General features: G+C 42.6%; 1 protein-coding gene across 1 annotated transcript in view; it reads right to left on the bottom strand.

The window, feature by feature from the left end:
- Positions 1-807: 807 nt before the first annotated feature.
- The window catches only part of SPAG16 (sperm associated antigen 16), a 342,338-nt gene continuing 328,103 nt past the window's right edge, over positions 808-15,042 (bottom strand). The window contains exon 15 of the mRNA XM_057389798.1: positions 808-1,025. Within this exon, the coding sequence (XP_057245781.1) occupies positions 853-1,025 (173 nt within the window). The 3' untranslated portion in view covers positions 808-852. The remainder of the gene's footprint in view (positions 1,026-15,042) is intronic.

The raw sequence follows: 15,042 nt of genomic DNA, 5'->3' as shown, positions 1-15,042 counted from the left end.
GCGACGGCTCTCCTCAGATCCGCCGATCCCCCTCAGATCGCCCGGCTGAAGCACCTGTCAGCCCGGTTCCTCTCAAATCCACCGTCTGGAGCTCCCCTCAGCCCGGCTCTTCTCGGTCCCGCTTCCCCCTTCAGGTTCACCGTCTGGAGCTCCCCTCAGCCCGGCTCCTCTCGGCCCCGCTTCCCCTCAGATCCGCTGGCTTCCCTCAGATCTACTGGCTGGGGCTCCCCTCTGGTCCACTGGCTAGAGCTCCCCTCAGCCCAGCTCCTCTCGGCCCCGCTCCCCGTTCAGATCCACCGGCTGGGGCTCCCCTCAGCCCGGCTCCCCTCAGATTCACCGGCTGGGGCTCCCCTCAGCCCGGCTCCCCTCAGCCCGGCTCCCTTCAGCCCGGCTCCCCTCAGATCCACGGGTTGGGGCTCCCCTCAACCCCTCCGCGCTCTCCGGCTCCGGCTCGTCCGGGAAAGCATCCCCCACGGCCGCATTGTGGAAACTTCGCCTCATCTTCCTACAGGCGGCTGTGCCGGGGAAGGGGCGCCCCGGCTCCTGTGGCTCGTGCTGCGCTACATTAAAAATCAATCTCCYTGCAATTCGGCTGCGCTGGCATTAGGCGTCATTGTAAAGCTGTTTCTCCAGAAACCACCAAAAGAGAGATTCTTGGTGTTGGGGAAACAAGGTGTCAAGAGAAAGAGGATAAAATTGAGGGGTTTATTTGGATAAAATGCCAAATAATGCTCCATTTGGGTGGCTATTCTCTGAATAATGCAAACACAAGCTATGAACTTATATATAAGCCAACACTACTGTTGTCAAACCGCTTTTCTGGAAGGCGATAAAGGCCACGTGTATCAGTGCTCAGCTCCAGATGCAAACCCTGCCATCGGCGCCCGCGGAGAGCAGGTGATTCTGGCCACGGAAGCGCACACAGCGCACCTCGACCCCGGGGCCCCGCAGCACGGACAGCTGGCCCGTCACCAGGCACAGCATCTTCACGGAGCCCTCGCTGCTGGCCAGAGCCACCGCATCACCTGAAACASAGAGCAAAGGCATCGGGGTTGGCAAAGGCTGCACAAGAGAGCGGTGCTGGAAGTTTTGAGGTGATGGCTTTAAAGACGCACATGTGTACTGCTGTTTTCTGAGATAAATTAACAGAAAGTTGGATGGATCAATAACAATGAGATTGGATTTTGGAGTGATTAAGGCAGTCTGGAAACTTCATGTTCTCCCCAATAGGGACCTGGCTGTTTTCACAGAATCACAGAATCTGTTGAGTTGGATCACTGAGTCCAACTTCTGGCCCTGCACAAGACACCCCAAGAGTCACACTTTGTGCCCAAGAATGTTGTCCAAACACTTCTTGAACTCTTGTCAGGTTTGGTGCTGTGGCCATTGCTTGGGGAGCCYGTGCCAGTGCCCAACCACCATCTGGAGGAAGAATCTTATGCTAACATCCAACTTAAACCTCCCCTGACATAACCTCAGGCCATTCCATTGCRTCCTGTCACTGGTCCCCACAGATAAGAAATCAGTGTCTGTCCCTCCTTTTCCCCTCACCAGGAAGTTTCAGACCCTGGTGATTCTCCCTCAGTGTCCTCTCCTCCAGCAGAACAGACCAAGTGCCCTCAGCCACTCCTCACACAGCTTCCCCTCAAAGCCCTTCACCATCTTTGTTGCCCTTTGGATGCTCTCTGATAGCTGAATGTCTTTCTTGTGTGCACTGACCAAAATTGCCCCCAGCACTCGAGGTGGGGCTGCCCCAGTGCAGGGCAGGGTGGGACAATCACTTATATTTGGATACAATTATTCAGGCCAGATTCTGACACACAGACTGAGCACCAACAGGAGCAGAACATCTGCAGTCCACCCTGCTATCTCCTAATACTTGGAGGTATCAACATCAGACCATGCTTTGGACACTGCTTTTCTTGTACCGCTCTAAGACATGGAGATGAAYTGCAGCTGAATTTCCAGAAGCTCAGGCATCTAACTGAGCTGAGTGCCTTGCTCCCTCATATCCATATGGAATAAAATGGTAATTAAATCCTTAGTATAGAATAGGGTTTAACAGTAGAGAAAATAAAAGAAAACCTAAAAAAGGTTCTRAGGAATTTGCAGTTTCCATGTGCTTATTTGCAAATCAAATGGACTCAGTTTTCCATGCTCTTAAGGAGGCAGAATGTGTTTATAAGTTTATTATCTTCCTGCTTAAATAAAAGCAGAGGTAATAGCTGGTAAGTGATATGTTTGAAGTGCCTCTTACCCAGCCTCCAGATTAAGATTCTCTCCTTTAGAAATTAACTATAATGAGTTTCACGTACACAAAAAAAAAAAATAAATAAAAAATCAATACATTCATTTCAAAGCTGATGTGGCCCTAACAACAACGGGATCACTGTACTGTCAGCCATGATCTTGGTCAAACACCTTTTTSTATTTGGAGCAAGTTCAATATACCCTCCAAACAATTAAAGCTTTTCTTATGTATTGAGATTTTCTCTCTGAAAGCAAAGACATCACAGAAGAAGAATAATTAATATTGACACTGACGATGTCAGTCTGGCACCAAAGTCATAATTTTGGGGAAGATTATGAAAAACAGGAGATATTTTGCTGTTTTTWGTAACTCAGGTTGTTCATCAAGTAGCTAATGGGAACATAGTACTCAACAGACGTGAGCATGGAGGAAGTTTGAACAATTTTTAGGGCTTTGGTTGTGTCTATGTGATGTACAGTTTATCCAGGGAATATACTGTCCCTCCATTCAAACTAGGTCATAACAATGATGTTCTCTGTTCTGCTCATGAAGATCTGATGGCTTCATTTCTCCATTTATCAAGGGAAACAYGTAGCCTAAAACAGCTTACAAATGCACCAAGAATATTTAACTACTACTTATGCTTAGTGTGGTCATGGCTATTTGTGCAAAAAAGGGAACTAGGAAGTAGAGCTAACCATGATAAATATGCCCTATTTGCAAACCTTTATAACTACCCRGCTTCTTCATCTAGAACAAAGCCTGACACAGCAAAGATCTGTAGGATGGATTAGAGTGTCCAAAGCAGCAGATGTGAATATTTATTATAAACTCTCCTCCAGCAAGTCTTTGCTGACAGAAGCATTGCATATGGATTGCACTTGCAGCGAGGCTCTCCAGGCAATCGCTGGATGACTTCTCCAGGAGCCAAACWAATGCCATTTTGCCTGCAGCCCTGACACCACAACAGCTGGGCAGGGGGTTAATGTCACTTCCAGCTTCTCAAAACCAGTAATGAACCCAGTTGTTACYGAGAGGGACAAGCAGGAGAAAAGGTCTGGACAGCTGCAGCCCACTTCCAGAAAGTAAGGGCAGGACAGAGTGACAACTGAGAAAAAGCTTCAGYTCATTCACTCCCCGGSTTGAGCAGGGCAGGRGCAGAGCCCAACCCTGCATTTTTCTAAAGGCTTTGCTAGGTAAATCACATGCCTGAAGCAAAACAAGGGCACTCTCCTGTCAGCCCATGCCAGTATTCCAATAGTACTGGGAAATGACAAAACTAGTTAGAAAATAGAGAGCCAATAAAAACTAACTAGCTTGGAGGTGCAGTAGTACCCTGAATGTGCCATCCCCATGGCTGGGGAAAGGGTGTAGGTGCACTAGGCAGTGCTGGTGAAGAATGGCTCATTTAAGAGGAATTTGTCCCTGAGTTAGGATGTGTCACTATGGTTGACCATGGCTACAGCCACTTCCTTGCTCAGTAACAGCAGGATGCACAGGCAGATGCACAAAATGAGAACATCTCATTTCCGTCACCCTTTATGTCAACGCTGATCTACGGGCTCATAACAATTTGCTCATTATAATGTAAATTTACTCCCTCCTTCCTTCCAAAAGGAGATGTTTCATTTTGGGAAGAGGGAACAAATTGTGTTTTATTGCTCTTTCAAAATGTTCTCCAATTAGGAAAGCAAACAAAAACTACTACATAATTGTGATGCAAAGCTGTATTTTAATGAAGGATACTTACTTGTCACTAACAAAGGCACTTTGATACAACACTGGAGGAAGATAAAAGCCTGAAGAGAAGTTGTTCTTCATACCTTTGACCAATTGTCAGGTGGGGCTGGTCTATGCAAACTCACTGAACTCAGCAGTTGGGCTGATTTGCATGGGAATRAACAGATTCTGCTTAGAAGAAGCAAAGCCTCCAAGACTCTGACCTCTAGATCTCACAGCCTCTAGATCTCCAGCTCACAGGGCTTCCAGAAGCTGCTCTGGATCTATTGGTGCTCTTGGCAGCTTGGGGAACTGAAGTGAAGCTTTGCTTTAGCTGGCCCCATGCCAGTCCTGAGCTCAGCCTTCTTCCTCAACCTGGCAGACAGGAGTGATGACAAAGCACACYGCCACCACAAAGAGACCCTACAGTAGCAGCCTTTGTACTAATTACAGCTGATTTGCTGTTGCCCATTGCTAGAACGCAAGTAGTAATTTTTCTGATGTACCCCTATTATGTCCTTAGAATAACATAAGCTCTGACCATCTGGTCACTTGCTTCAAAAAGGATGCAGTGAGTTGGAAAAGGTAAAGGAAGGTAGCAAAGCCAATTAAAGGAACAAACAACTTCTGTGCAAGAAATCGTTAAAGGAATGGCTGCTTAGCCTTGAAAAACCCTACYTGTGCACTAAAATGTACTTGGTTGATGATGCTTACTCCATGCACAAACTTCAGGCTTCTGTCCTTCCTTGGGGAGCCATGGAGAAATGTGGAGCCAAGCCAGACTCCAAACTACCCCTCAGGGGATGGTGAAACACAGGGTTTCCGTGAAAATGCTTGTCTGAATCCCATCTCACCCGGGAGCTGTGGGGCRGCCAGAATCTGGAATCTCTGACAGTCACCTTTCTTCTTGGACCAGACTGAATCATCCCTGAGGAATCACTGCACTTTTAGCTCCCTTCTTCCCCCAGCCCTGGAGTCAAGTGCTGCTGTAGGTTTCCAGTCCCAGTGTCCTACAGAGAAAAGCTCCGTTCTTGTCTATGGACTGGCAACGCTCTTGGTTTTAGGCATTGATTAATTAYAAATGCAGTGCTGTTGTTTGGGTGGGAAATACATTTGTACTTAAAACAATAAATATCATCCATGCCCTTCTAGAAGAACTATTCCTGCTACTAAAACTGTATCTCTACATTGTTTTGAGAACAGAAATCAACCCTAAAATAATTTAGTACCTCAGACATAGTAATATTTTACTAATTTTATTTTATTTTTTTTTACTTTTACTCTGGTGAATGATGTAGTTAAAATGAATTATCTTGTATGGAAATATATTCCTGTACATTTCCCAAATGTATATAAGGTTATGGGCTTGATAAAGGCTATAGCAATTAAGTGCCAAAAGTAGGAACTGGGCAAAAAAAAAAAAAAAATTACTGGAGTCTCCACACTGACCTACATGTGAACTTAAAAGCAAAGTTACTGCATTCAGAGAAGCTCAGTTGAGTTAGATATAAGTAAGCAACCTGCTTTTTCTCATCTGCAAGGAACTTTGCATACCTATGCCACTGTAAATCCTAAGGAACCAAAACCCCTCCTGTGAATRTAGTATGAAATCCATCTCCTAATTTGAACTGGTGAATACATTTAAAATAGTGCAGGCATGTTGAAGCAATCTAATTTATAACTGCATTTCTTCAGAAGACAGAACTAGACAAGATTAATTTGCTGGGTTGATGGCTCCAAATTACTTGGGGTAAAAGGAACAAAACCTGTACTTGTCAAAAGACAGTTTGACAATTTATATTTTATAAGAGCCTAACAGAAATCACAACCATGATTACTGTCTTCTTTGTTCAATGAATTTTGAGTGAAACCTTGCCAGGACCCTGCTATGTACTGCTTTACATGTCYGAACAGCCGTGACATCTTTGGAGCAAACCACCACCACTCCTCACTGGTGAGCCCTTTTAAATGCCCATTAAAGCATTTAACTTTTCTACAGGCAAATTAATTTACTAATTATGTAACATTCCTTTATCGAATACTCTGAAAATTTCCCTTTTAGCCTCCAGTACCTAATGTTTCTGGAGTAGTCTAGCAGCTTAATTGCTAACAATATTGTAACAAAAGTCACAAACTCCAAAGCATCAGACTGAGACATTCTTACCAGTAAGTGACATTGTTTTCTCACTCCCAGTATCTTTTTTACAAAGCTAAGATGAACATTTCTGCTCACATATGGAGCAGATCAAAACCTCTCCTCTCTGCTCCAGCAGCTCTTCCTCTCAGAGCCAATGGCTTAGCCAAGGAGCAGGATTTGGACAGTTGCTTCTAGTAAAAGTACAGCAGCTTTTCTTTACTTTAGTCTTCCTTGCAAATAATTCAGATGTGTAACTTCCCTAATTTAAAAATTACTTGCACTGCCTAACTGTAAGCAAAGCATCCACCTTCAAAGACAAACCCAGTTATTTCTTGTTTCATTAAAAAWACAACTTGCGTAGATTGAAGAAATTCTGTTTATCATAACTGCATACAGAAGCCTTAGACCATTCCTGATAGCAGAGATGAAATAACATATCAAAGAAAGAAAGCAAGAAAAGCTTTGATCAATAGGGAAATGGTTTTTATACACATCAGAACCAATTTAAAGAATTCTCTAGGATCAATTTAGATAGACAGAAATGCTTCTCAGCATTTATTACCTGTGGAGGGAATATTGATCACATCCATTGATTTCTCCTATGCATGTAGAGCAGCATCTGGTTTTGTTGTGTGGAATTTTTTCCAAAGAAAGATGACCCAAAGTGAAAAGTATCAAGGAATTACTTATATTTTAAGGACTTACATTAATGGTTCAACCAATGTCATTACTCAGAACTTTTAAACTCTGTTCAAGAATAGTCAGAATGTAATTTAGCTTCATTTTGGCACATGATTGTTATTCAATGGAATGTATTTTAAGAGAAGTGGTTTTTTTTTKAACCCTTCCAAAGCCTACCAATTCCTTACATAAAACGTTGCATCAAACAYGTTTTCTTTCCTGTTCCCTTTTGAAAAGGAATGTCTCTTCATGATAATGTTATACATTGCACAGCCCTAATGGATTACATTGCCTCTGAATTAAGGCTTTTTGTCCTTATTGGAGCTGCAGCTATTTGCATCATCACGAGGATTCCTCAGCCTGGACTCTCCTAGGAACTGGGCACCTCTCAGGTGASCTGTGAAAGGTAAAAATACCCAGTTCCTCCCTTTAGTCATCTGGCTATAACAGTTAATGTGCTTGCCTAAACAAGACTAAATAGAATATTTATGAGGGCTGCAAACTATGATTACAGTGGCCGTAGATAAAATTCTTCATTACTGTCACACTGGGCAGAATGTTATTTACCAGCCAAAGGATTTCAACATATGATAGATGGTGGACATTTTTTTTTCTTTTCTATAAACAGCTTTCAACAAATATAACAACTCTTTCTTGTATACTGTGTTTGGCTTAGGAATGCATYTTTTAGACATTATTATAAGAAGTCTTCCATTCTCAAATGTGAGTAAAACCTCCTACATATTCTCGTGGAAATAATGGTGACCCCCTCCTTCCTTTGTCTTTACACTCTATTTAGGAAAGGACATAGAAGAATAATCTTGAGCAGTTTGTAATTCACTTGCAGCAATTCACTAAATATCCTCAGAAATGGAGCTCACAAGGCAAGCTGGGAGAGAGAGATGTCCAAGAATCTGCTGATACAGGTTCTTAATACACTGGTACCAAAATAAACTCCTTTTGTCATTCTCTCTAGTGACTTTTTTTCTTTCCCTTTCTCAGAAGTATTTAAATAGACAGAGATTTGGCAAAGTATATTAAGGAGAATTAGCTCATCTCAGAGTTCACTTAAGCTTGTGACTCACCTTATGTATGTGATGTCATTCAACTCAGGGCAATCACCCTCAAATGAGGCAGGATCAGGGCATCACAAACAGAGTCATTGCTGCAACAAGGACTTACAGCACAAGGTCTTAGAATGATCAAGCTCACTTCTCTTTGGCTTTTAACAGGACCAACATTCAGGCCTCTTAAAGAGAAAGCAGCTTTTTAGGCTGATTAGGAACATAGAGTGCAGGTTTCCTAGACCCAAGTGTCTTAAAAAGTAAAGTCAGTGCAGAGAAGTTTCTCAGGCAAATTATTCAATAGACATTTACAAAGGTGGAAAGCAATTCCCCTGACACAGAAAAACCTCAAATTACCCAGGCAGTGTGTTTGCAGAAATTCAGTTCACATCTTTAAAAATCTGCATGTAGAGATTTGGCTTGGCTGATAAATGAGTGTGGAGCAGGATGTGGCCTGATGCACTTTCTTGCAAAGAGTGAAAGTGTGGAGTAATGTTTGGCCAATGCAAAAAGAGGACTTCTCTTAACTTCTTATTCTGGAACTGTGACCTAGATGAAGGGGTATTATTCCCAGAGCTTAAACAGATCTCAGAACTCGACAAATCCTTTTTCAAGCAAGAAATCACCAGAAAGTTACTCAGAGCAAAGAAARCATTTATCTGATAGAAGAAAATCCTTTATATAAAAGAAGTTAAAGCCCTTTTATAAGGATTTCTAGACCCAGACCATTACCGCAAAGCTCCCTTTCAGCTGGACTTGAGCTTGTTTATATTACATTTTAGTTGGCCATTTTGGTAGCATTTTGGATTTTTAAAGTAATTTCCAAACAAAGCAAAAAGTATTAAAGCAGAAACTTTTGGAACAGAGTCTTCAAGATGTCAAAACCTTTCTGGATGTGTTAATGAGGCATGTTGAATATATTAAAAAATAATATATTGAGAATAAAAGGAAAATATCTTCTGTCTAGGACTGGATTTTTAAAAGAAAATGTCTATCAAAGAAGAATATTTTTATGCATATAATAGGAAGGCACTTGTCTAGCTTTCAGGATTACCTAGAATACCTGCACGTGGGCACATGTGTAGGTCTGTGTTTCCAAGGGAATCTACCTTAAGGAAAAAAACGGATGAGGGAGGACCAAGCTATGCTGGCAAAAATCCTCAGATTGCTATCAAGTGCGAGACCTCAGGCCCACTAAGCTGTTCTGAAATCAAAAATACCAAAGGCAGAGTTTGTTTTTTAAATCACCACTGAAGGTGGAGGTGTTGAGTGCCACTGCACCCCCAGGGAGCTGCCGGGAGCCCTGGCAGGGCAGTGACAAGTTGGCTGAGAAACTCCCGAGAAGGTGACATCAGTGCTGCTGCCGCTGCAGTTGTGCACACAACATTTTGTGTGCCCAACATGACAAAAATGGCACATTTTAAGAAAGCAACAGAGCTAAGAGGAAAGTTCAGTATCATCTGATGSTCTTCAAAAAGGAGTAAATCACCATAAAATTATCTGCAGGAGCTGCAAAGCTGAAGCTATGCTTGCAAAGAAACTTCTGCAAGACTTTTTATGTGATGGCAAATGCTCCAGAGCATGGTTACAGTTCACATTCAGATCTCATTCTGAAAAACAAGTTTTTCTCTCCTGTTAAACTTAATATATTGGAAGCAGGATGTCAAGGACTGTACTGCAAGTAACACTATCTCCAGAACACATTAGCTGTTTTCTTGGTGTTTAAAGAGTAGCACTTATGTTAAATAAAAWTTTTCATTAAGAAAAATAATACTTACTGATGGGTTAACTGAGAAAAATTAAATCACAGCAAAATTTCTGTCACCACAAATTGAAAATTATTCTAGTTTCTGCTATAAGRGAGGTCCCTGAATACAGATTTGGGTACAAAAACATACTTTCCTCTGAATTTCCTACTTGACTGCAGCTGTGTGTGTTTTTGGCATTGGTGTGTCCCATTTTTAAGAATTCAGTGCAGCTGAGCAGTTTTTATCATAAAGAGATGAAAAATTCCAGGTATGCAGGAACATGGCTCTGACTAATGAAAACACCATTTTAAAAGCATTCAGAGAATAGAAGATAACTTTTGTATTAATGCTCTGCTCCTTCTCCTTTCTCCACTTTGAGATGCCTGCAGTCATTCAGTTAAAGCCTCCCTGATCCACCTTCTCTTCTCAAGCGATAAGATGGATATGCTTGTGTTACAGAAGATGAGACCAGGATGTGAACACTGATTTATTTTTCCCTTGGACAGCATATGCATCATCCTTTCCATTAACTCTAAGGGAATGACCAGATGTGTAATTGCTTTTTGACACGGAGTGGGATTCATCTCATCTGACCTTGCCATCCCACAGTGGATTCAGTTCATCCAGGCTCCTTCTGCAGCTGCCAGGGAGAAAAACTCCCTTTTCCCAGGAGCTCCCCTCCATCTCTGAGACAGCAGGTGGCTGGGTCTGTGTGCTGACTGCAGGGGAACCTCCTCAGACAGCTCAGGCAGGGTGGCACTGAATCCCATGCAGAATTTCCAAACAGGCATCTCAAAGATGTTTTCAGAGGGAATTCCCTAATTTGCACTGCTCGCAGACGTGTAAACCAGAGCTTCTGCAAATGTACCGAGGCACCCGAATCCATGCAGAGCCTTAAATACCATCGAAAGCCAGACTTACATAGGCAATGACCTCTATTAAACCCAAGTCTTAATCATTTGGTGCAACTCTCACGCTGTGGCAACAATCCATAATTTCAGTAGCATTTGATAGCAAAGCAGACCGTGTGCGTCGTCAACATTTTGTAACCCTATTAACTCCAAGATAATGGACTTGTCTCTGCTATATTTCTAAGCTTATTGGAATGGACTGTAATTAGCACTTTCTTTTTTTTACACAAATCTCTTGACCCCCAGAGCCAGTTCTTACACCACAGCTAATAACCACTGCAGGTGATCAAAGCCTGAGATGGAGGTGGACGCAGACCTAGAAGCCAAACTTCAGTTTACTTCCAGACTTCAAGCAGGAGTCATGAAAACTGCTGCTTCAGAGAAAAATCATTTTTGAGGAAAAGTAATGTTTATTTTGCTTTGCCTCACAATGTTCTGCTTAAGTGTTTTACCTCTAAATATGCTCCATAAAGAGAGGTTCAGTGTCCTTATGAACCCAGACCACAGCAGCTCTGGCTAAACAYTGTGTATTCTTAATGCTTTTTGCACTCATCAGTCTTTCCTAGCAAATCAGATCAGGAAACACTTCTATTTTGTCCTTAAAGCTAGTTTCTTGTTGTCATTATTATTTCAAGCCTAGAGGATGATCTAATGTGTGTGGATTCTGGTTTCTGTTAAGCCAAGTCCTTTGCTACACGAYGCTGCCGGGAGAGGGAGGCTCACGKGGGCTGAGTTAAAGCCCAGCTGAGGTGGCTGGGAAAGCCAGGCTTGGCTTGTGCCATGTGTGCCTCCAGCTTAGCCTGAGGTTCCCCTCCTGACTGCGCTGTATCCCATCTGCTGTAGCTGTCTGGGCATCTTCTCTGGTGACTGGGAAGAGATGAGTGGGATAAAATATGCCCTCCACGTTCCCTCTCCCCATTCACTCCATGGCTAGCTTGAACAAATTATCTCATTTTTGGGCAGTCAGATTGGACTCAATTCCATCCTTAATCTCAAACTTAGCACTCCCAACTCTTAAGTAGTTGTGGGGTTTTTTTTTTTGTCTGTTTATAAGACTTCCAAGATAAAAAAAATTGGAGATTTAAATCTTAATCAATGCAGCCTTCAGATGTTGCCTACACTGTCATGATTATACAAGTGAAACAGTGTTGCAGAGTGACTTTTACCTTTCTTCCACATTACAACTAAATAGTATTTCACCATGGTAGTAAAACCAGACAGACACACACAGAGGAAGACTCTGACAACAAAACAAAAACCCAGAAGTAGAAAACTGGGCTTAATAAAATCTTCTCCAAGTAAAAGYTCCAAGAGACTCCCTTTAACATAAACATGTTATTGTCAACAGTGGCATCTCTGTTCGTCTGTTCCCTTAACTAAAAATTCCTATTACTGTCATTCCTGGGGCTGTCATATTCACTGCCTTGACAGCACAAACACTGTGCTGTAAAATCTGTCAGAGAGGCCAGTTGATTTCCTACATCTCTGACACTTGCAGGTCTTTAATATCAGGCTGTCAGAACACCTAAGAGAAAGGCGGGTGCTTCCCTGTTCAGGGCTGTTACTGTGACTACCATCACACGTACTTTAATCATTAGCCTTATACTACTGTGAAATCCTGACTTTTATGCCCTTGGAGTTCCATGCCAGAAAATGCTGCTGGCATAAATCTATGGCAGAGGTTAGCTGGCTCACTTACCCATGGAGCTCTAGACGTAAARTGAAGCCTGCATGTTTTACAAAGMTTACATAGTGTTTTCTTAAACTTCCCTCTGTGACTTTTTTTTTCTGGAGAGAGGAGCTGTAGTAGGTGTAACAATTACGCCATGACAGGCGTAGGTGAAACTCAGCTGCTTAAAATAAACCTCTCTGTGCYGGGACCCTTTGTCTTTGGGTGTACTCATGGAGCAGATGAGCTCGGTGGGCAGTGAATTTTCTGTAACGCAAAACTCCTTAGATTCAATATTAAAATTAAATTAAACTGAGAGAAAAAGAACAAGAGTAAATCAGACCAGAACAGTCCCTGGTCTTTAACTGTTTATGTTACTYCCTTCAYAGGGARSAGAGCATCTRTAATCCTGCTCCTGCTCTGCTGTTRTCCCCCAGTRACAGTGAASAAACAGTTCCTGGGCAAATAATTATTCTGGGATAGGCCTTTTTGAATCTCTTCTACCATTTTACTTGGATACAAAGATAAATAAATTAATAACTATTAAAAAATATTTTATAGCTGTCAGATTAGGGTACTGCYCTGAGATTGTAGCAGTCTCTGCTCCTACCAACAGTCCAATTCATCACATGGTGTGACATTTTACCGCAGAAGCCACACGGTCAATGGATTTAGGAAACCCCATTCCAAGAACAAGGAGTATGATAAGCAAGGCATGCACTTCTAGGTGGTATGAGTCAGGTAAACCACAAGKAACCATAGATGAGTATTTGTGTAGCTTTAAGTGACTGTATTGATGCTCCAAGCGTTTCTGCTCACAGACAGGAGAACAAAAATTKAGGTCTTTAGTACTTTAATTGCCAAAGAACATTTGCTGCAGGAACCTAATAACTTTTTAATGCACCAATCCATGAACACCTTGCAAGRGCATTACTGGAGAATCAACAGAGCTGTCACTGAGGCAGGGGTAGGACAAGTTTGGAGAGCAGTTCCACTAAGTGCTTTGCTCCTTGGCAGCACAGTTCATTTCATTTCCCCTGGCCACAGCTCCCCATCTGCAAGAGAAACCTGAATCACCTCTTTGTTCTGCTCATCTCTTTGGGCTGACCAGGGTGAGAACACTTACAGCTTGTCCAGTGGAGCCTCTGGGCACTCTTAAAAAAATCATAAATAATCACAGAGTGGRCTGGGTTGGAAGGGACCTTAGAGGTGATGTAAGGCAGCAGCAGATCACCTGGCTCCGTGTGCACACCAGGCATCGCTGAACTTCGGGGCATAACACAGTGTCACCCCCTTGGGCTGCCAAATCCCCTCACCTGTCCTCAAGGGAGTGTGGGCTGGCTGCTCCTGCTGCCTGTAATGGATGCTGCTGTCGGGGTAACAAACACCGTCTGTCATCACGGCGTTTATGACACTAATGCTGAACCGCTGGACAGCATCCAATAAAAATCTATGGTGAGCTAATGGGACGGAGCTAGGGAGTGCTGAAAAGGAATCCCCAGCTAATATAGCTCTGATGGTTTGGAGTATGGTTGGAGTACAAGACACATTCTGTGTCTTGTAATACTACAGCTAAGTGATAGTTAAATAAACAACAAAGGTAATTGTAGGCTACTTCAGATGCTTTGCAGATTTATGGTGCTTAGAAGGCAGCTCCTCGCAGCATTCTCTGCCAAGGTTTTCAGCGAGGTTAACGCTTTTGACTCCTATGCTTTAAGTGTCTGAAAGATATGAATTGTGTTCCCCTCGCTGTCCTGGACTGACTGGGATATTACTGCTTGTATGCAGAGCCAAAAATTATTTTTAATTCTTTATGGATTATTCATCCCTTGCCTGAGAAGCCAGCATAGGTCAAGTCTGAATGAGTTTGTCTCAGACCTTGCAGACTGGCTGCTCTTGTCAAGCCTAAGTCCATGAYGTGTAGCAGTTTCCAAAACTAAAACGTCCTACAAGACCAAAGTAGTTTCTCATATATTAAGAGTAAGATATAAAATCTAACTATGAATCCCTTGAACTGTGTTCCTTTTCCTTGAACTTGCCATTTGCAATCTTACTGATTTCTTGGAGACGTTAGTTGCTCTTTCCTGTGCTCACAGAGCCAATTACATATGAAAATTGTGGAGGCGGGGCTTTGTAAATCCCATCTATCCCTTTCCTAGGACTGAATAAGCAGRGGTAGTTTAAATTATTTTCATTTATACGCAAGTTTCCAAAGCAACACTGTCAAATAGAGGCATTCACCTTTCTCATCCACTGGATGACTCTGGCTAATCTTAGGCTGTCATGGTCTCCAAAAGAAGGAAGACTGCAGTCTYCCCCACCACTGCATTATCTTTTCTCCTTGCTTTTATATTTTGGCAAACCTGCAGTGATAGAAGGTAATTCTAGCTTGTAAGATCTGAGAAGAATTGAATGCAAATCCCAATGTACAGCTTTCATATCTAAATACATAATTTAGGTATGCAATCTCCCTGTCTCTTCCTGATTTACCCCAAACCTTGCTGTTCTCCCTTCTTCGGAAACATACTCTGTGCTCTATTAGCTCTTTTCCTTCTCCAGCAATAATTTTCCTTTTTCTTGTACTGAAGCTCAGCACATACCTGCTGAGGTTGTTCTCAGTCTCCCCTGGTTCCTCTATATCCTCTTTGCACCAGTCCAGTTCTTCACTCCACATTCTTTATTTTGCACTCTCTCTGTGCCTCGGGTGGTCCTATGGTATACCATCCATCCATCCATCCATCCATCCATCCATCCATCCATCCATCCATCCATCCATCCATCCATCCAGTCTATCCCTGTCCATCCATCCAATCTATCCCTGTCCATCCAATCTATCCCTGTCCATCCATCCATCCATCCATC

This window comes from Malurus melanocephalus, unplaced genomic scaffold (assembly GCF_030028575.1).
Source record: "Malurus melanocephalus ecotype Western Australia unplaced genomic scaffold, MMel_1.1 scaffold_20, whole genome shotgun sequence".
Classification (NCBI taxonomy): domain Eukaryota; kingdom Metazoa; phylum Chordata; class Aves; order Passeriformes; family Maluridae; genus Malurus; species Malurus melanocephalus.
This window is presented reverse-complemented; position numbering and strand designations above follow the sequence as displayed.